Below are 22406 nucleotides of genomic sequence, written 5' to 3' on the forward strand. Positions count from 1 at the left end.
TGACTAATATGATCTGTAAAGAAATGATAGAACAATACAATATCAGCCAGACTGTATTTAATGTACTTTTTATGAACATAAAATTCTCTTTATAAATAGAGTCTTATCCCTATATCCGCTGATGCTAGTTAGCATTCTAAGATATTCTACAGCACTACTGAAATCTTTGCATTCTTAAATGAAATATATGTATTTTATTTTATCATAGTGCCACCTATATCACTCCCAATTTACTAATGAAACTTGGCATTCAAATGACTCATCAGCATGTAGTGCAAAGCATAAAAATAGATTAATGTAGCATACATTTCTTTACCCATAAAAACGCACCTTCTTATAATCTCTGTGCTGTCTTATTCAACAAAAAGTATGTCAGTTCCTTCCCATAGCAGGTTGAGTTAAAAATGAGCTAAATGTGTGAGAAAGCCATTACCACACTAATGAAAAGCTCGATACTGTTTGAATTTTTCATCACAGGATATTTGTTCTGCAGCACACAGCACTAATATTTACTGTCACCAGTACAGTATGTGCGGTAATTAAGTTACAGTCGTCAACATAGTGGACGTTAAGCAAAGATGTTCCTGTGCAAGCATGGACCACTCTCCTAGGTATTTCACGTGAAGGAGGCCTTCAAACCTTTGTAGGTCTGAATGATGAAGCTGTGGGGAGAGAAAACAGGTTAAAAAGTTTCTTTAGTGCCTGATTTTGCCTCAGGTGGACCTTGCGTTGAGTGCTGCATCCCCTTGGACAGTTGTTTGGTGGCCATGTATCCTGAAGGGACATTTTCTCCAGCCATCCAGGATGCAGGTAGCAATGCGTGTGGCACTTCTCAACGTGCCCGCTCGCATTCAGGACTCCAGATGCCTCCCGCGGCGGTTGGGACTGCACCGGACTGCCTGTGCGGTGGTGGGTGATCATCCCTGGATTCTCTATTTGTGGACCTGGCAACGTGATTTCTAGGTGGGAGTGGAAAGGGACTGCTCGATTTTGTGCCTTCTCTATAACCACAGAGATAGTAAAGGCAGCGTAATGTCCTTCCTGACTAAACTGTAGCTGCGTAAGGCAAATCAGTACCAATGATGGCACTTACTCTAGGAGATGGAATGAGCTTAGAAAACCACACCTTTAGCCGAATAATTATCCTCACTTAAAACATAGACAATGATTCATCCTCGGTGATGTGATAGTGCTGAGGCTGCGCTTGTTCCCTCAACTTGTAGCTTGGAAAGAGGCCAATGTAGCAACACGGGGCAACTGGCTAGCTCCTCTCTTCCACCTCGTCCCATGTTAATATCTTCAGAAGGGTCTCATATGAAATTCATAAAATAAATCTAGAAACAGAGGCGACTCTGGCTGTAAGAACAAATGCCTTTCTTTGTGTTCATACAGCAGGAGTACTAGGGCCAGCGTATGAGTTTCAGGGGTGGGAGTAGCATTTTTCATCGAACTCGTTTCCAGTCAAATGTTTTCGGGAGGCTTCTTTCCATAAGCATAGTCTCTTCAGAGGGCACCAGAAAATCTGGAATGTGCCAAACATCCAGACTGATCCAGCTTTTTACTGCCAAATTATCTATCTATTTTGACAGTGTCTTCTCCTCCAACGCTCTCTTTCCCCCCGCCAGTTTGTGACACGGGCCACATCTGTGCTCTTTTTGACACAACCTGGACATGGGTTCCTGGAGATAATTGTCAGACACATCTGTTATTTTGTACATGTACCTGAGCTTTGACAACTAGGCATGGTATAAATTTAAATGAGTAAATCAGAGCCCTGTTTAGAGCTGTCTAAACCTTGGGAACCTCTGGCATGTTTATGGTCTGATGAACTTCTGACAAATCCCACAACTTCCTCATTATTAGGTAAGCAAAGAAAGTCCTGAAACCTGACTGTGAGGCGTCTGTCACTAGTGTTACTGGAGTGAGCAAGTCCAAGAAAGAGCAGTCTCTAATAGCAGAAGATTTAACCCTCCACCACATTATGCTTGGCAAGTGGCCTGAGACAGATGCATGCTTGCTTCTTAATTAGTTAGCTTTTTCCCTTCTGTCCAGCAAGTTCTCCTGGTTGCTTTCACATAAGAGCGGCCATAGGAAAGGCAAGAAGCACAGCAACTTTTGACCCTGGTAACCTTGCAAAATGCACTTGAATTAAGGCAGAAAAAGACATCACAACCTGCTATGCGAGTGATAGATTCCTTCTGCACTTGGGCATGTTTGGGTCAAATGTTCAGAATCTTTTATGAATGAATCCCAAGCTGTGCAGATAAGAAGTGATTAAAAAAGATTTCAGTCTTCATGAGGTAAAATCTAAGGTTTTATTGTGTAGGAACTATTTGAACTCTGAAGCAATTAAAGCCTTCTGTGAGTAAATAGGAATTTCTGTGTCTTGGAAAGGATTTTTTTTGCGTCGTTTCTCAGAATGTCATCTATCACAGTCCTGCCTGAGCAGAATACGCAGTCGCTATCCTGGCTTGGCCTACAACCCCTTGTGCCATAGATTTCAAGGTTCACCTCTCTTTGCTACTTATTTCAAAGCAATATTTTCCTGGCAAGTGGCTGCTCGTGATCTTAGCGAAGGCTTTGCTTCTGAGATGAGAAGTAAAGCCTTCTTATCTGTTCTTTTTTAATAAGGTTGCAGATTTCTGTAGGAGGACCAGAAAGACCCTATTTTTACAGGTAGGCTATCTGTAAAAAAGCAAAGCAGAAGTGTGGTTCAGCGATAGCATGGGACATATGTATTTGCAGGTAAAGGAAAAGGAATTTCACTTTAGACTCTTTCCATCCCATGTATTAGGATCACTCCTATGTTATCCTAGTTTACTTAAGGCCATTCTGGGATCTAGTCTGAGAATCTGGATTCCTGAGGACCTGTTGGTTAGGAACAGTACTTCCAAAGAGACTCAGGTTATCTGAGATGCACTCTATGTGTGAGAGAAAAATTAAAAAAAAAAACATGTCAAAAGGAGGCCGAGAAATGAGGGTGGGCTGCCTCTAGAGGATTACCCTTCCCTGGAGCCAGTACTTTGCTACGAGGCAAGCATGGGGGTCTGGCAGCACGTCCAGCAGAAGGTGTCAACGGGAGCAGCGATACAGCACTTCCTTCACCCGTTACTGGAGCATCCACTCAACAGAGGAAAGCTGACTTGGGCTAGGAGAAGTAGGTTGTTGTGGCAGTAGCTGCTCTGTTTCATCTAAAAAGTGGGAAAAGAGGTCTCTGTCCTCCCTCAAGTTCTTTCTCGCACCCTGTCCAGTAGTTACAGAGAGTGAGTAACTCGCAATATCCCACATCATTTCCAGCAATGCCTGAGTTTAGCCTAACTAAGCCAATGAGTAGATTAAAAATTTGGCACTTCTAGGGGCTAGTGTGCTCCAGCATGGACTCTTCGGAGCGGACCAGGCTTCGCCCCTGTGTTGGGGCTCCCTGAATTCAGATGAGCACACCAGGGCAAAGGAACGAAGCATGCAGAATATGCCCCAGGTCTCAGTCTGACTTCTAGTTTTTCAGCGAGGGTGCTGAACTCTCCAATCACAAAGTGTTTTGATTTCAAAACACATTTTTTTCCCCCTTGTTTTGGGAAATGAGAAAAATATATAAAAACAAGTTATTAATAAAACATCTATTATGCTCATGGGACAGAGGTCCTTCCGCATTGTGTAGATGGCATGTTTATTGTTGACGTCTCTCTTTTCTCTGAGTATGCACAGAACCCTGAAATCCTTTTACATTTTTAATAAGATTATTTCTTTTTTCAATCTAGTGCAAGAAAACCACATCTGCAATATGCATAATACTCTAAAAACTGCAGCATCAGAGGGAAAGCATTGCCAGTTTTTCAGCTATCTGCACTTCAAAGAGACATGACTTGAAAAAGAATAGTACTAGAGTTCTCGAGAAGGTGCTTGTATTTTGTGTCTCAGGGCAAGTTTGTTTAAGGTAGCTGCTTTATCTTTCAGCTTTCACACTCTAGGTAAAGCACGTCATAAGCACAAAGGGAAACTCAGTTTTCTTTCCAACAGGCAATACCCAGGAAATCTGAAATAACCGATATTGTTGCATTGCTTTGTGAGAACTGGAAGTAACCTATTGAGCGGGGTAATCGTCAGCTCTGTGTTTCCGTAGGACTGAATGGCCTGGGTCTGTGCTACGTCCGTGAAATTGCGTTTGACTTGCAGCTAAGCGGGGATGGGAATATCAAACTAAACAGGAGTGTCTGTGAAATTTTACCTATGTGTTTTGTCTTCAGTCTACAGGAACGCAAACATAGAACGGGAGTGCAGCGGTATGGAGAGGGCTGCTTCAAAGGGCAGGATCTCAGCCAATGTTGTGGTAGGTCCCAGGTCCAAGTCCCTGCTCCGACGCAGACTGCATCTGTCATTTTGAGTCATCAAACAGCAAAAGTAGTCCTCCACACGGGCGTTTTGTGGGTAAACCAATATCACAAAACTATACGGGGCTCAGAAAATAAGGTGGAAGCGGTCAGGTAGGTACCTTTTCACACTTTTCATCTGATCTCCAAAGCACTTGTTTTCTGCCCAGGCTGAATACTTCCTTTACATAATAGTAACCCTGTAACAACCGAGAACTTGCTGGCCATGGCTGTGGGGCAAAAGGAGCAGGTATTGGGGGTTGGCACACTGGGGCTAAAGCTACTGATGCAGGGTGAGATGCTTGTGAAGTGGAAACCAGTAGCACTGAAATGTTGTGTGTACAGACCTGAAATAGCGTTTATGTCCCAAAATTCTCTTGCGAATTGGGCCCATGGGATGCATTAATGGCATTTCAGCTCTTCAGTGCAGAGGAGCAATCAAATACAAGCAAGCTGTTTGAGTCTTTTAAGAGCGGAAAAGAGATCAATAATGAAAATATTAAGGATCCTTTCTCCTTGAATATCTAGAGTTTTGTTCAAAAGGGCAGGATAGATGCACGGAGCACCCAGTGAAAGGCAGAGTAAGTTATAAGAGGTGTGGCAGACCTTCCTTACAAGGGAAGCTTAAATTGATTAAGAGACAAATAAGAGGTGATATGTTAGCAGTACATAGGATAGGGAATTGCCAGAAGAGGTCAGTCAGATGATCCTATTTAGCCTTTCCCATAAATCAAGAACAAGTGGAGTGCTATACAATAATGCTAAAAGCTAATGAATTTAAAAGTGATACAAGTAAAATATTTTCTTACATGGTGCATAATTAACCTGGGAAATTCATCAGATACCATTAAGACAAAGAGCCTACCGGTATTAAAAATGAATAAGTGACAGAAACTACATAAACGTAGAAACATATACAGGGTATTTAGCCATTTACTTAAAACCATTTGCTGCCTGGGGCTGCAAAGAAACCTCCCCGGTGGGAAAGTTAGACATAACGGTTGGACTTCTCGTGTCTGCTTTACTGCAGTGGGCAGGCTGAGTAATGGATTAGTTGAATCGCTTTCAATGTGGTCATCCGCATTTTCCAGAGCGGAGGGCACACCTACATCTGCCAAAATCTCAACCAGAAAGCATTCAAAAAGCTTCTAAGCTTCCTCAAAAGCTCCTTAGAGCCAGTATGGATAGCACCAGTGGGGAGTTAACCACTCCTTTAATCTCACAGGCATGCAACCACAAAACTTGTGGATAGGAACAGGGCATAGGAACCGTGTCCTAAAACAGACGAAGGAGATTCGAGTGCAATTTATGAGTCTGCCCTTTATGGACTGAAGTGTGCTCTAAAATGGCTCTCAAATGGTGGTGTTTTCTGGGTAATTAATTGGCGTGCGTTCTGAACTTGCAGGGATTTATGGTGCCTCTTAAACTCATTAATCAAAGCCGTCAGTGTCTCCTGCAGGTGTAACACGTTCCCCAGGTTTCACAGCACACTTGTGGCTTTTTGGGGGCGGGTGGGCAGGGTGCTTTGGTGAGGTGACGGGGCAGACTGCTCAGACCGCTGCTTGGGGGTCCGCGTTCCTCGCGATGCTTGGAGGGTTTGTAGCAGGTGGTGGTTCAGGCTCTCGGCTGGTGAAGCCTGTTTTGTGGGACACACAGTTTAAATCAGGCTTTTCAAAGCTAACTTTATTTATTCTGTGGAGTTAACTGGAAGCACCTGGGATCTGACCCGTAAAACAATGGCACGCTTGCCACAACCCCACTATACGGTTATATAGGTGAACTCAGAGGAAGTGATGGTGCAGAACATAAAGTTTCTGGAGATGTTTGTAGTTGAATAAAATGAGCACTACAAAGTGATGTTCTCTATTGACCTGCCCAATTTGTGCCTCAGTTTCTCACACCGTGGATGTGCAGTGGTAATGAATCTTGCATCCCAAAGGCTCAAGTTTTGAGCACTGGACTTTTTAACTTAATTTAACTATATATTCTGTATGAAAAACTGGAGCGATGGCTTGTGTTTGTATCCAGTGTGCAACTAGAACTCTGCAACACAACATGGATGGAAAAGTATAGAAAAAATGAGCATTCATTCTTATAATTTCCAGATATGTTTGGAAGCAGGCAGCTGCTGAATGTAAAAATAACCTGCAGTATATTAGAGTAGTAGTGCAATAGATTCATCTGCTGTGATAACGCAGAGGGAATGGGCACAAGGATGCGATTGCTGCTTTAGCAGCATCCTACAAGCGTTCCCTTGCGTATCGAGAGCACTAGCTCTGGAGCAACAGAAGGCTTGGGTATGGCCTGACCTCAGAGTGCTGCTTGATGGAGATTTTTTTGTGTGTGTTGCCCTTCCTCCTTCGGGATGGTTTTCTCTGTTGCCCAAAATGAGTGCTAGGGAAGGTCCCTGTGGTCTGCAAAACAAGCATTGCCCCGGGCCCCATTTATGCATCCTGCAGAAATCGGGACTTCTGATTGAGACCTGCCTCTGTGACTGCGCTCGGCTCCCTTCTGCTCCACGTTCCCTTTGTGAAGCCGGACAGAAGCGTGCGGAAACCTGCTGTGCGGTGATAATGTATATGTTCCCTTAGGCTTGCCTTTCAGCCTCTGTAGAGAATTAGCCACCTAAAATCTATACGCGGTCTGATTACAGTGGTGATTGTGGTCCCAAATTCCTGCTTTCCAGCTCTTTTTCAAGCTCCACCTGTGGTCTATATCCTACGTACTAACCAGTTAGCTTAACTTCTTGAACGCCTTAGGCTCTGTTGCAACATAGAGTGATTGCAAAAACAGGCTGAATATTACCTGTAGTGTGGCTGGTTTAGCAGAGATTTAAAGAACTATTAAAATGTTGCTTAATAAAAAAAAAAAAAAAAAAAAGAACAAGACACATGTGGAAATAAATAATATTATTTTGTTCAGGGCAGCAGAAACTCAGGGCTGCTAATAAGTCCTCTTCCAGCTGCAGGTCAACAGTGTTGGTCTGCCTTTTTCTTTTGCTCAGAAATTCTGTTTCGCATTTGAATTTCTTGAGTCAAAATTGACAAATTTTCTAGAAAAAAGTTTAAGTCTCATCAAATGGACTTGTTTTTTTTTTTTGATGAGAAACCTTTCAATTGGAAATGTCCTTTTTAAATTCCATTACAGGTCTCCTTCTGATGTGCCATTTTACCATAGTAATCCCATGATTGGGAGAACTGATTTTTATGCCAGCTTTAGTATTCAGAAAATGCTCCCTATAGGGAGAATAAGCAGAAAAAACAGGCTGATTTCTGGACAAGTACCTCTGCTCTGTCCTCAATCTTCATTTCTCTGAGCCAACTGTCATTAATAGTGATACCTCCTTACTTAATTTATTTATGATCTTTCTCTTTCCGGAAGAAACTAAGGCCAGCAGTTGAAAGCAATTGTCTTTTGCAAGACTAAGTTTTATTCACTAAAAATTTAGCAAAGTTTGAGCAAAACTTCTGCTAAGTCAGAGTGAATATGCTTGTAAGTAACAACCGGAGGAGCAATGCAGGCGACGTAGGCCCAGTGAAGTGTTCGTACCAGATGGATGAAGGCCGGTCAAACTTACAGATGCTTTTTGAATATGAAAGCATATGTGTCCAGACAAAGAATCTGTAGGGCCACGTGCTGTGAGCATGATTAACGGAGAGCAAATGACCTGAGCAGTAGGAAATAGAAACCACAGTTGCAGTTAAGATATTTTTCTCTTCTCGCTCTTTACCATCTTTTGCCTGGTTTTGGCCTCACCCAGCTGCTCCCTGGCCTGATCCCAGGTGGGCATGGGCCTTGGAGCCAGCTCTTTGAATATGACTAAGTTACGTCAATAAATGTTCCCATTGGATTCATATAGATATTAAATAGCACAGGGAGAAGACTGGGGTCTTAGGGAATATCACAAATGAGCAGTGTTAGCAAGGCATGGTTATTCCTTCGTCTAGATGAGGAAGGAGAGGCATCTGCCACGCATCCTGTCCTTGCCCATACCAGAAGCTGGTACCTGCGTAGCAGACTTGGATCTTTAACAGAGCCTCTAATGGAGAGTCACCAATTTGGGCAGAATTCATATACGCACCTTTCAAAGCTGGAGAAAACCTTTCGTGTCCAAAACCTTGCCTGTTTTTTTTTTTTTTTTTTTTTTTTTTTTTTTTTTTTAATTCCGAGCAAACTAGTTGATCTAATAAAAGATATGGCTTCATTTCATGAACCTTGTCTTGCTTATAAAAACAAGAAAAGAGGAATCTCCATGCTCCAAAAGAAAGCTTAAAAGAAGACAAATTAATTAATTAAAAATTCTTTCTTCTGAGTGCAACAGGATCCAAGTAACAAGTGAACTTTTCATTTCCAATAATAGCAGAAATTACTTCAATAGCATGATTGTGAGCACCCATGGGGCCATAATGTGAATGGTCTTTATTAAGAAATAGACTGAACTTCTGACTATCTTTCTTCCAGTCATTTCCACCGACTATAAACAGCGCCTGGTTTGTTGCTATTAAAAGAGTCTAAAGACTAGGATGCTGAAAAACATTACTGTTTAAGTACTCATGGTTTTACATGAACACGAAAAATATTTTCTTGAAGCTAAAGTGAATTTGGGTTCTTCAGAATGCTGCAGTTTTGTTCTGAAATGGTGATGCTGAGTGCTTGTGGTGCAGGGGGAGACGGTGCATTTTTGTGTTTGTGTTTTTGATTTTAACTACTGGTCACTGCCCCTCTGTTTTGCTTGCTTTTTGGCTGTGTGTAAGGTCAGAAGACATCTCGGGGCCACCGGGCTCCAACACTTTTCAGGTTTCTTGGTACTGTATTCTGCTTATCTCAGCACCTGGTGAAAGAGCCAGGTTTGGGTTAATGCTCAGGCCTCGCCGTTAAACATTTGTTCTCATAAAAGACCATTCTGAGGAGCGAGCTTTCCTGCACAACCCAGCGTTTTGGAGAATGATGCTAAGTAGAAACTGGAGCAATTCATGATCTGCTGAGGTGATATTGAAGACATATCTCTTGTGCACAGCAGATCTATGCATTAATCCTATGTTTTGGGGTCTTTAATTGCTTTAAATATTTGCTTCCAGATCTGTGTTTCACACATCTTATTTACATGGTTTATTTTTCATTTTATGAACAAATCGATAACCAGACAGACTCTTTACCACACTGGATTAGTTTTATTTATTCTCTTTGAACTTGATTAAAAAGCTGTCAAACATAAGTCTACATTTTATCAGCAGAATACTTTTACAAAACAGGGTAGGAGATGTGTATAGCTGGAAACATACATTTCAAAATGAAACAATATTTGATATATTCTAGACAGTTACCCTTTTGTTTATCCATGACAACTGAAACTAACCATCAAATGCATAAATTGATTCAAGTCTAGCCAAGTAATCCTAAGGGCATATGAAAAGGCTTTTTTTAAAGTTCTTTCTAGATGAATTTAATGTAGTTCACCAATAAAGCATCCTCAGGAGCACAATACAAATGCTACAGAACATGAGATAGCTGGGGAAAGCGGGCAGATGTACAGTGTGATGAAGAATCAAAATGGATGTTACATTAAAATGAGCAGTCATGCAATGTCTTCATGTCATGCACTGCATTCAAGTAAAAATGCCAAAGTTCCAGTTTTGTTTTTAATTTTTAGGCACTATTCTGCAAATAGTTAGACTTAAAAAAAAAAAAAAACTTTAGAAGTATTAAATGTAATTTTTTTTGAACTCTTAGGATGGGAGAATTGGTTATTCATCTTGTCTTTAACTTTCAATATATAACAAAGAGAACAGGTAACTTTTACACAGATTAACTACAAACGATGTAATATCTCTGTTTTAATTCATAGCTTTTATTATATATTTTAATCCATTTTCCACAAATATCCTCAATTACAATTTGTCTTTCTGTGCCATTGCATATGTTGGTGAACAGCATTTCCTATGGTCTTTGGCCATATGCTGTATGCTCAGCTTGAAAAAAAATGACACTTGGAGTGTTAGCATAATGAAACTCTCAAAGGGTTAATGCAGAATACATATAGGCAAATGTTGACAATATTTTTTATTCCAATGTTTGAAAATTAAACACAAAATCATCATTAAGTTTTCACAAAATGAGGCATCTGTCACTTGAAAGAAAAAGAAATATTTCAGAAATATGTTTACAGAAATGTAAAAATATTAGACATCAAGACAGATGTGAACGTTTTCAATAACAGGCCCTGTCTGTCAGTCTTCCTCAGAGCCGAAGATCTTGCTGTACTCGCTCAACATAAGTTCAACTATCTGATTTTGGTACAGCATGTGGACTGCCATGTTCCCTGTCTCCTTTTCAGGTCTAAGGAGTGTTGGTCCAAACACAATTCCTAAGCTTTGTGTTGACATAAGATTCACGGATTCCTTGGCTGCTATCCTGTTGACGAAAGGAAAGAATTGGTTAAAAAAAAAGAGGGATGTCAAAGGAGTCGCTGTTGCATTTGAAGTGCATAAGAGACACGTTTTACTGATTCATCTAACAGTGATGTTTATTTGGTTAAGTTACGAAAAAGAAAGAAAAGAGGGAGGGAAGGGACAACTTCTGCCAACACGACGGACAATGGACGGAAATTCAGCCACAGACAGCGAGATGTGCACCGGGGTGAGATCGAGAGTCGGAGTTACGGCTTTCTCATATTGGGCACAACCGGCTCCCTATTTCCTTATGGAGCACACACTACGTAATACTCGTTCACCAGAAATATTTTCTGAGCTTGTACATTTAGATAGTGAAAATGATGTTTGCCTTTTATGTTAGGAGAATCAAGCATTTTTGGTGTCAACAGTTTTGGTGGCTCCCGGGAGAAGCCTCCCTGCTCCTCTTAGCACGGTCTCCTGTAACGAAAGAACTGGAAAAACAAAAGAGCCCCTGAACATAAAGCTCATATGAAATATGTTCCTTCTGCTAATTTAAATCCAATAAAGTTAGTGTACTCTGAAATGGGTTGTGAAATTTATATAACTAAAGAATTTTGCATGCCTTATCCTGACACAAATTTTCTTAAAAGGCACTAAGGCCGTGTACCTTAAATGGAATGATTTGGAAAATAATGGTAAGGATTAAAACCTTTGATACCTTTATTTCCCACAAAATTATGAGAGGGGCACCATTATTATTAAAAGTTGGTCTTTTGTCTGCATTAAGACTTAATATTCTTGTGGAACAGACATTAATGACTGAGAAGTCTGATCTAAGAAAATTATAGGTTTAATGGATGTAGTTTAGGTAGGCAGTTTTGCCTAAATCTCTGCAGGGGTGAGTATAAACTAAGTGGAAATCCATTTCCTTCTGCCCTCCAGAATATAAAAAATATCCTAGGCTGGAAAGACTAATAAATTGAGATATATATTTTATAAATAAGTTATACAGCGCTACCAAGGAATGCAAACCAAATGTAACTTTAATATGTAAATGTTTTGATACGTGGATGTTTTCTTAACCTCTTAGTTTTAGACTTGAATATTCTAAGGGTACTGTTCAAGGTAAGCTCTGTTTATGCTTTGTTACCCCCTTTCTCCTTGTTCATCAATCTCATATATCTTTTAAAAATCCAGATGCAATTTAAAAATCACCATAGCTGTCTCTGCTTTCCTATAGCTGTTGCTGAAGCCACAGCAAGCTGCACTGTAAGGGACAGAAACTTCATGAAGCATCTTGGGTTCGATCACTTTAAAATGAAAAGGTTTCCTTCGTGTTAGTGGTGGGGGGGTCACACGGCAAAGAGTAACTTCTTGTGGACTTCTGCCAGCCTGGCCGTTTACCACACTCCTTGAACAAAAATGCTTGTTTTCCCTCATGTATAAATAGGAGGCATTGCTGTAGTTCTGTCTCATGCTCATAACTGTGGTGTCCATCGCACAAAACACTCTCCATATGGCACGAATCAGATTGGCTTAATTATTAGTTTCTTAAAATATAACATCTTTATTACAAATTAAAAAATAATTATCTTTCCTCCGTGGTAATATTAACATACCGTTGCTTGTCTTAGGAGTTCAGAAAGTCAAAAAAGTTAGTAGTTTTGCTGCCAAATAACTGCGTGAGCTTCTGATGGGCGTCACACATCTTTAGCAGTTAAAAGCGTTTGTCACGAGGGTGGCAAGGTTGTTTCCCCGAATGCCACTTATGCAGGAGCCTCTAAGGGCTCTAAGCCTAATGCTAATGCAATAATTATTGTATTGATAAAATCTCATGTGCATCCTTGAGATTTTCTTTACATTCAGGCAACTGTACTTTGTTTGATGACGGTAATAATAAACTATGAGACAAGCAAACAGAATTACTTTTCAGGAAAGTCCGAATAGTTAAATAACCCATAGTAAAATACAGCTACTAGAGGGAAGGAAGGAAGGAATTCTTATTTGAAAGGAAATTTTAAATAGCACGTAATCCAGTCTGCAGAAAATAATTATGACTTTGGGAACATACACCTTTTTAAATTACAAATGTTTATCAATGAAATTCTATAATTGATATTTTTTTCATCTGTCCACAAAAGAAAAAGGTCAAAAACAACTATATACAATTTAAGCTATTACTGTAGCTAAGTGAAATTCAGTTGTTCAAAGAGAAAATCCCTATGAAATGGGGAAGCATTCTTTTTTGGCAAGAGGAGAAAAAATGATATACAGTTTACAGCATAAAAAGCAAAAGGAAATGCCAGAGCTACTTTTTGTCAAGCCCAAATGAAAGGAGCAATGATCCATCAATTTAAGATTATTTTAGAAACAATCTATAATCCAGTGCTACAGATGTTGGAATCGGGTCAAGAAATTGTTGAGCCTTGTGCTGTGCGAGGTTTTTTCTCCCCACAAAAGTGAGCTGAATTGCTGAGTTAAAGAATTGTTCAAGTTCTTTAAGATTACAAGTTAGGAGATATACAGAAAATACAGATCTCATTAACAGTAATGAAATGAATGATGTATTAAAACAGCAAAAGTGTCTGATAGGAGGGCTCTAGTGTCAATGGCAAATATATAAGCAAAAATACTTAGAATTTATGCTTTGGCTGTTACCAAGGCAACCATAAGCTGGAAAGCATGTATCTGAGCCCAGGGCAACCATACAGCAAAGAGGGTCATTGTATGGTGAGTTTGGCTCTCTAGTTCCACTTAAACCTACACTTTCAAACTCTCTAAATAAAACTATTATTAATTGTGATGTTTGGAAGGCACATTGGACTATTACTTCAATCACAGTAGGTGTTAGAAAATGTTCTTCATCCATTTCTGCTTCATGTGAACTACTGAGGAGAAGAAAGTGTTTCAGTGGTGACACTGATCCTCACCATTTTAACGTTCCTACCACACACAAAATATTAGGGAGATAAGCCAGTGTATTTAGGGAGGAAAACCCCTTTTGAAAGGTAACTGTCTTGTAAGCTGGAGAGCGTTTGAGGGTAGTGCTGTCCTCTGCTAGTTGAAATGAGAACCATTCGATCTCGTTTTGTCAGCCTTTTCCAGCTTAAAAGGATTTAAGCTTGCTCAATGTTAGGGGTATTTCTACCTTTAGCAGAACTGTTTTCAGCCATGCCTCATGCCCTTTCACTGTTTTAAACCATATTAAAAGGTGACTTTTCAAGAAGCTGGTCCTGCCACTCTTTCATGAACAATAACACAGCCTATGACTAAAGGGCAACTCACCACAAAAAAAAGAGGACGAGACTAGTAAGAACGGGTCATCTGGGAAACTACTGCAGGCAGATCACTGGCTGTGGGAAATGCAGTCCTCTGAAAGCCACAGACGGCAAAGGGATAAAAGCAGGTTTTCATCTAATCAGGATTTTGCCCACCTCCAGCATTATGCACAATATTTTATCTAACTCGGGTATGGAAACCAGGACCCAAACAGAGGCCACGAAAGACTAAAGATGTACAGGAATAAAGAAAACTCCCAAGAAAGGAAGAAAAGAACCCTCTATATCTGTGACATCTGTCCTCCTGATTTAACAAGTAGCCTTACAGAATTAGGAAAGAGCTCCTCTCTAGGTAGATTGTTCCACAACTATCCATTTCAGCAGGGTTTTGTACCTTTCTTGGAAAGTGGTAGCAATCACCGTGGCTCGTCCAGATGGACAATTGGGCTGATTTGATATGTAAATTCCTATGACCTAGCTTAATGGGTCAAAGTCTGCACATTCCATTGATTCGCTTTACCAATAATTATCCTCAAATTAGCTAATATCTGTTTCCTATACATAGTCAGGCACATGCAAATGTGATGTTTTGTCTTAAGAACGGTGCCCTGGGAATGGCTCAGCTGCCTTCTCTGCTGAGTTTACTCACCTTAAATACATCACCATTAACAGAGTTTTTCACTGCACAGTTGTGGGCCGGTTTTTACGTTGCTGGTTTTCTGACTTTTGATATTGCCGAGCTTCCAATCAATTTGAACACGTTAAAATTTGACTGGTAGGAAGAAAAATGTCTAGCTCAAAATTTTACGCTCGTCCCCTTCCCAAAAGCTGGTTTACAGGAGTTAAAAAAAATAACAGGTATTAGATACTTTGCTTTAGTGACAAGACATTTGGGGAGAAATCATCCAAGCTTGAAATAAAATCTTTATTGAAAGCAATTCTACATCCATGCCAGTCAGCTCCATTGTATGATCAGAGCAGATGTCCCAGGGGAAAACCCTGCGCAGTCGACAGGGTTGATTACTTGGACCTCCCGTCAGTTCCTAACTCACTGACAATGGCTGAGACGTTCGCTACAACTTTGTTTTCTTTATTTGGAAGTAAAGTTAATATACTTACCTTAACTGTGCCAAATGTACTGGAAAATAACCTGATAATAAAACGTACCATCCTACGAAGTGATAATGTCTGTGTGTATAAGCACATTTTGGCAGGGCTTTTGCAGGCTAGTTTTTCAGCGTTAGGAAGGAAGCCGAAGTGCAAAATGATGCACAGATAAACTATCAGGTTTCTTCTGAATGTATTTCCTTTTCATTTGAAGCCTGCTATATACTTTTCTGAGATACAGCAGATTGTGGTAAGACCATTTTCTAACGTGAACTTATTCCGGTTCAGGTACAGTAGCTGTTTCTCAGGAAGAGTTAAGTGGGTTTTGGTACTAAAAGGATAACTTGAACTACAAAGTTTGGCTTTGAGAGTCATCTTAAAACAGAGGAAAGAATAAGTGTCTTTTTATACCAGGTCAAAGCCTTGCTGGAACAGGCAGGGATACCCATACCGTGGGGGGACTTTCTGTCACCCACTCAGGCCAGGCAGGTAAATACCCACGGCGAGGAGACACAGCACAAGGCCTGGGCACTGCCTAGCCCCTCCTGAGAGCGTCACCGAGCCCATCAGCAGTAACTGAGCCCCTGATACCGTAAGGTCTGCTTATATAAACTATTCAGTCCATTGCACTGCAACACAGACAGATAAATTTAAAATTTAGTAATGAATTGGGATTCTTGATATTTTATGAATGCAAGCTAAGCCTCATTATTATTTATGTACTCACTTTATGGATGATTTGCTTAGTTGTGTTACAGTGGTATTCACCGCTGATGAAACTAAGCAACTGCAAACATTATCAGTTGAGTCCCTAGCTTGTTGGTGAAATCTGTATAGCATATTCTGTGCATGAGGCTTTGTGCACGCGTAGCTGGGACCGGCGGTTTACGCTGACAGTGGTGGTCCAAAATACTACGACACACGCCCTTTTCAAAAAGTGCCGTGTGGTTTGTTCTGCAATGAATATATACAAATCAGAGGTCACAGGAAGTATCTAAAACTGATTAATACAGTTTTAAGCTACTTTCTTTTGCCAATGTAAAATACTAAGGCACTTTACATTCCGGTTTAAATTCCAAATGTTGAATTCAAAACAATAGCTATCCGAGATGGGTAACAGAGAAATCAGGTCATGGTGTATGATATGTTAAGAGAGGGGTCAGAAATAGTTCAGACATACTTAAGAGCTTGCTTTAGCTGAAAATAGCCTCCATGGCTCCTGGCCTGCAGAAACTCCATAGGCTTCCTGCACTCTGCAGCTGTGGATTCTTATTACAATTCTTTGGGAAAAAAAAATCCCTTCTCTTCAGTTGCTCTGGGACACGAGAAAGAGCATTTGATGCTGTCTTCTTCTACAGACGAGCCTTTAAAGCTGGCCGTTGGGCGGCTATATATAGTAACTGGACAGCTGACAGGGACACAACGGAGAATGGGCTTCCTCAGGGAATCCCCTTGCATAGCTTGCAGCAGAAGTTCTTCCCTGGATGGACTGCTTTGGAGTCTAGCCTGAAATGAAAATAACTAAACTAGTCTGAAGATCAGTTCCTAGTTGGCTGAAAAGAGCACGGAAAGCTGAGGAAAGGCATTTATTCTGGCTTGCTCTGGTTTAGCAGGGGAGCAGTTCAGAATAAAATCTTTTCACCATTATATGAACTTTGCCACCTGTACGACTTCCTTTCCAAGGAACTTCTACGCTCGTACCCTCACACACACCTCACAGAGTAACTGCCTTGCAGAGACAGTCTTCCTTTTGCAGGTGATTGAGGCCAAGGTTTAAAAACATATTTAGATGTCTAAAGGGACTCAGGCAGAATATAGAGGACTAGCTCCAGAACGTGCTTTTGAAGAGTCCCGCTTGTTCTCCTGCACAACTAGAGCTGTACTACAGCCTCCATCCCCGGCTGCTGCCATGTCAAGAGAGCAGGATGGTTTGGTGCCCGACTTGTGCCAAAAAGGGTCTGAAAACTGCACATCCTTCCCACCTCCGTTCGTGTAGCCCCTTTGGGTGACCTCAAGAAGTGGGAAGCCCAGGTCAAATGCATTCTCCAATTGTGTGTTAATCAATTGTTATATCTTGCTAAGTACAAAGACAGCTCTGGGAACGGAAAACAGATCTGGTGTTGCCTTTCTAACAGATGCACTAAATATAAATGAGAAATTCATGCTAGGAAATCTCACAGCTTGTCCCACCTGGACATTGCACAGCATCCATAGAAGGTCCAAGAGTGCCTCCACCCCACCTTGCCTAGTGTTTGAGTAGGAGGAACAGGGCAGTCCTCTCTTCAGAGTTAGGAGATGTGAGTTTGAGCCTCCTCAGGAGGAGGACATAAAATCCAGATGTCCTACTCCTCGGAGGAGTTACAACCAGCAGGCCAGTGCTTCTTTAAGTTTTGGACATAGCAAAGGTGTGGCTACTAAACCTCACCAGGTCCGTTTGAGTGATACATCCTGACATGGTGATCACACAAGAAATCCCCAGTAACTGTGTGAGGCAACAAAATATGTACTTGCAAACTGCTGAAGTGGACCAATGTATAAATGGCAGATTTTTTTAAAAGCAAATGGCCAGTTTACTCTCTGAAATTCCACTGTCTCATGGGTTTAGGGCTGCCCTGTATGCTGAAGTTCATTGCTTGCTCAAAACATGCTGAGCCTGCTCTAGGAGACAAGCTTGTAGGAGCGTAGCGGTGCTTGTATCGTAAGACTAAATCGTCTGTGCATCCTCTCCCAGGCCAAAACAGGGGTTTGAAGCCTTGTTTCCATCACGGCCTCTTGATCGTTGCTTTTTCCAGCTGTTTCCTATAGTGTCAGAGGAGCTCCCAGTCTGTAACTCTGAGAGGCGGTTGGGAAGGAAATGATTAGACTTTCTACTTCTCATGATAAAGAGGATTTAAATGAGGGTGAGCAGCTGTGTCCTAGCAGAGTAAGTGAAGGGCTAAAATTGCATTTTAAATGCTACCACTGCTCTTTGATCACGGACGGACACCATCCCTGCGTGACAGAGGTGAGGAGTTCCCATCTCGGTGCGGTCGTGTGCCAAAGGCAGTGTGCTCGGGCGTCCCACCATTGCGCGGTGAGCACGGACAGGAGCTCATCCCTGCGCCGCAGCCCCGGCCACGCTGCTCTGGCCCCACGGCCCTGCTGTGGGGAGAGGCTTGGTTCCCACCAACGCTCTGTCCTGCTCCCCGTGCCAGCGCTCGTCGTGTCAAAGCAGCGGGAGACGAGGCTGGTGGATAGGCAGGAGCAGAAATCCTTCAAGCTCTGCTCTTCCCTGGTAATTTTTCACAAGCAAAATCTTTCAACAAAAACCTCCTCGTTGCCACGGACACTCCAGGTCTCTGCCATTCGCAAAGCTGACCCAGTTTTACCCTGGGCAGGACTGTTGCCCTACGGGCGAGATGTGACCAGTTTGCTTCCTCAGGCGGTCGAATGAACGACCCATTTGTCTTTGGCTCTGGCTTGGGTGACCTGCAAAGTCCAGGCCTCTTGTTTCCCATTTACTGATGACCAGCACATCATGTTCTAAATTTGTCTTGGTTCTTAATTTTTTGCGACTGAACACAAACTCATTCTGATTAATGTTCATGAGACTGGCGGGAGGAGGAGATGCATGTAATCCATGTTACCACTATGGTCATTTCTGCCCGAATCTGAAGTTTGTCTGTTTGGGGACCGGCGTTTCTCAGGAGTCAGCTGAAGGCCATGAACTTCCACACGGAGCATCACAGACTTCTGGCTACAGCTCCAAGCACAAGGCATTCATTTGTGCCTTCTCTAACAGCCTCGTAGCAGTATATAGCTCCCAAGCACCAGTGAATCCCTCTCAGAAGCCATACTGCCACGGCAAACACAATTCTTTCTTTAGGGAGAGACCGAGAGAGAACAAAACCACCCGTGACAGATGTTAGACAGATGCTAATGCGCTTCTGAGGGGTGGCTGGATAGTACAGTGATAAAGGCAGTGTGATACTATATAAAATAATATATGTTCAGACTGAGATATAATACACAGACCCCTTTACTCTAATTTTGGCTGGTGGTGTAACGTCTGCTGTGATTTTTTTTAATACTATTTCTGACTTTTTGTCTGCAGAACAACTAGCTTATTGTAAAGCTCAACCTGTCAGAGGTCCTGGATCTATATGCTTTTGTGGCCTATGTGTCTCAGAAGGCAACAGATAGTTTTATGTGAATAAAGCTTTAACTTTTTAAATTGCTTTAATTTTTTAATTCAGGAATGCCTTAAGCTACATTTCCTTGTAATATTAAAAATAAAAAGCAGTTAGTAACAATCTCTCTTAAATCAAGAATTATAAATATAGAACCTTTATCATCAGCACAGCACATCCAAAAATGTCTTTGTAAAATAAATCAAATTATATGAGTTAATTGATTCCAGGCAACATCAGCAACTGCAGGTGGAAACTGAATAACAGGATGTTTATTAATGAAGGACTATTAATCAAAATTGACAATATCAATTCCTGTTTCTTTTATTTGAATTATACCTGCAATATCCATGGACATATTTGCTGATTTTTTAGATAAAAATTTAAAAGTAGAGAAAATATTAACACTTGGGATTTTAGCTTTAGATGTAGGGCTATTTGTTTAAACAGTGAAAGGATATCCTAAATCCAATTTGACAGGCAATGCCAAAGATGCCAGTGGTAATTAATTAGCACTTAATTTAGACCACAGAACAACAGGATATGGAATTGGTGCTCAGTGCCATTTCCCCTTAGGCTTCATCTCATGAGGGTCAGGAGTATGGCTGTTGCATTGAAGGTCAGTAAATAAATTGGGGGAACACATTGACACTGGACTTTTCATGATAGATATCCTTCACCCTTATTACTGCCTCTGGCTATCGCTGATGAGAAAAGGACTGCAATTGTTCCATGAAGAATGCTGTGTACGAGCGTGGCTCGAGCAAGGTAGAGTTGGAGCTCGCACGCCATGCAGTACTGGGGCTCGATGCTTCCCCTGGAAAGAGCCCCGTGACAACTTTATAACCAGGCTGGAAATAAACTTTTAACTGTAGCTTTGGAAGCCTGAGGAACTCTGACAGGCGAGAAAATTCACTTAAAAGCAGTCCTTAAGTTTGCTAGATTTACGAGCTTAGCTTTAGATTAAGCATAATTAAAATCAATGGAAGATTTTAAAGTGAGGTTAAAAATTAGGTCAGCAAGGGGGAAAAAAAATGCGTTTCCTATTATCCCGTTGTCTTTGTCTTAATAATAGTTGGTACTCCTCCATAAAGCTAAAAGCTCTTAATAAAGGTGGATTAATGTTATTAACTGCATATTTCTGATGGGGACACCAAGGCGTTGACAGACTTAGTGATGGTCAGACAAAAACTACATGGCTAAAACTAGAACCAGCACTTCTGATGATAGCTCATCCCTTTTTCTAATTCAGTGAAAAAGGCAACTCTTCTGCAACACACCCAAAAGAGAGGGTATATGGAAAGCATACAGGAAAGCCTATGGCCCCTGGGCAGAAATTGAATGTTTTGGTTCAGATTTACTGGTGAGAGAAAAAGAAAGACGATGAGACTCAGGAAAATAATATAATCCTCCTCCCAGCAAGCTTGCTGCCTCTGCCAACTGGTATTATGGTCTTTCTACTAGTAACCTCTACCTTTCGTCCAAAAGCGAGGATTCCCGGGCAGGAGATGGCTAAGAGGGGCCATGCAGCCCAGCTCAAGGTCTCCAGCTTCGCCGCTTCCAGAGGAAGCTCTGCTCCTCTGGCAGTCCAGGGCGGAGGGTGGCAGCGCTGGCACCGATACGCAGGGGTGTTACGGCTTTCTGAAATTGTTTCTTACAAACAACACCCTGCTATGCTTCAGGCGGTCCAGATGTCCCTGGCCAGGACAATGGACAACGTGAACTTCAGCAGTCTCGGCCATGAAAGTCTTTCACAAGGACGGAACCATTATTGCAAATACTATGTGTACTCCACTAGCCTAGTTTTACACTATTTTTTCCTCCCAAAAGGGCTGTCTACGTTGCTATATCAAGTAAACACTGAGTTAGACAGCAGTCCACGCTCAGAAAACATATTTTGGACACCCGCCTGCACCGCCCCCTCCCCAGGTTAACATTTATTTTAACTTTGCTTTCACTCCATCACACCTTTTGCAGCATCTCTCTTGACAGTGAGTGAAATTCTGATTAATGTCAAAGTCACCAACAAAACTCCCAGTGACTGGGAGCCAGAATGGAGTCAGAATTTCACCTTGTATAAGCTTAATTTTCTCAATTTGGATGAATTCTACTTTTACTAAGTGGAATTATTGCTTTTTGACTATGTTCAATCTATAAGCTCTTGCAACCTTCAATTATAGTCCTTTTGTGCTACAGTAATCCAGCTGACAGCAAATAACTCAGCCCTGGATATGACAGGTTTACTTTCTGCCTTAATGCCCAAAAGTGGCAATTGTTTGGAAATTTCTTATTGGGATGCTGAACTTCAGATTACCTGTTTGGAAATGTATCTGTTCCAGTGAGTCTAGAACCTCTCATTAAAAACTTGGTTGCATTTTGCTAACAACCCATTGTTTTTGTGTAATATCGTGAATAAATTATTCTGTTTTGTGAGACGACCAGTGTTTTTTGGTGTTGAAATCAGAGAATGTGGCAAAGAATTCTATGGAAGTCGGAGAACAAACTCTCAACAATGTTTCCCTTTCCTGTGAGGTCCAAATATGCGATTACTTCATAAATTGTTTTATTTAAAGTCCTTTTAAGTTCTGAAAAAACTCTGAATATTGACCTATTGATCTCCCCCAATGTAAAATATACATTTTTTTACCTCTATTATCACCATCTTGTTGACTAAAATTAAAGTCTTCCTGCATTGGCTGCCCAATAGGCATGATTTTGTATGGGATCTGACCTCAGCCAGGATTCCTACTCTTTCAGGTTTACTTCTGAGCTCTCCACAAGCTACTAGTGCAACATATATGCATTGCATTTGTATCAGATTTGAAAGATGCTTTAACATGCCTCCCAGCATCACAATTGTTTCAGCACTGATATTGAACATGAGTAGGATGAATGTATCTCTTAAATGCACTAGTGAGTATGTGCCATGAGTCTTTGATTTCTTTAAACTTATTTACATTTTACTTGCCCTTGAGCAATGAATTTACTATGTCAGCATTGTCTTTTCTACTTACACTTTGTCTGTCTTGTCCACTCACCTTAGCTTGATGTTTATTTTTTATGCACGTGTATAGTCCATTGCACTAAATGCAC

General features: G+C 41.2%; 1 protein-coding gene across 3 annotated transcripts in view; it reads right to left on the bottom strand.

Annotated features, from left to right (window-relative positions):
• Positions 1–9518: 9518 nt before the first annotated feature.
• ARHGAP15 (Rho GTPase activating protein 15) overlaps positions 9519–22406 on the bottom strand; it is a 336654-nt gene continuing 323766 nt past the window's right edge. For all 3 annotated transcript variants that reach the window (XM_026123475.2, XM_026123474.2, XM_026123476.2), the window contains exon 15: positions 9519–10778. In XM_026123475.2, the coding sequence (XP_025979260.1) occupies positions 10595–10778 (184 nt within the window). In that variant the 3' untranslated portion in view covers positions 9519–10594. The remainder of the gene's footprint in view (positions 10779–22406) is intronic.

This window comes from Dromaius novaehollandiae, chromosome 7, assembly GCF_036370855.1.
Source record: "Dromaius novaehollandiae isolate bDroNov1 chromosome 7, bDroNov1.hap1, whole genome shotgun sequence".
NCBI lineage: Eukaryota > Metazoa > Chordata > Aves > Casuariiformes > Dromaiidae > Dromaius > Dromaius novaehollandiae.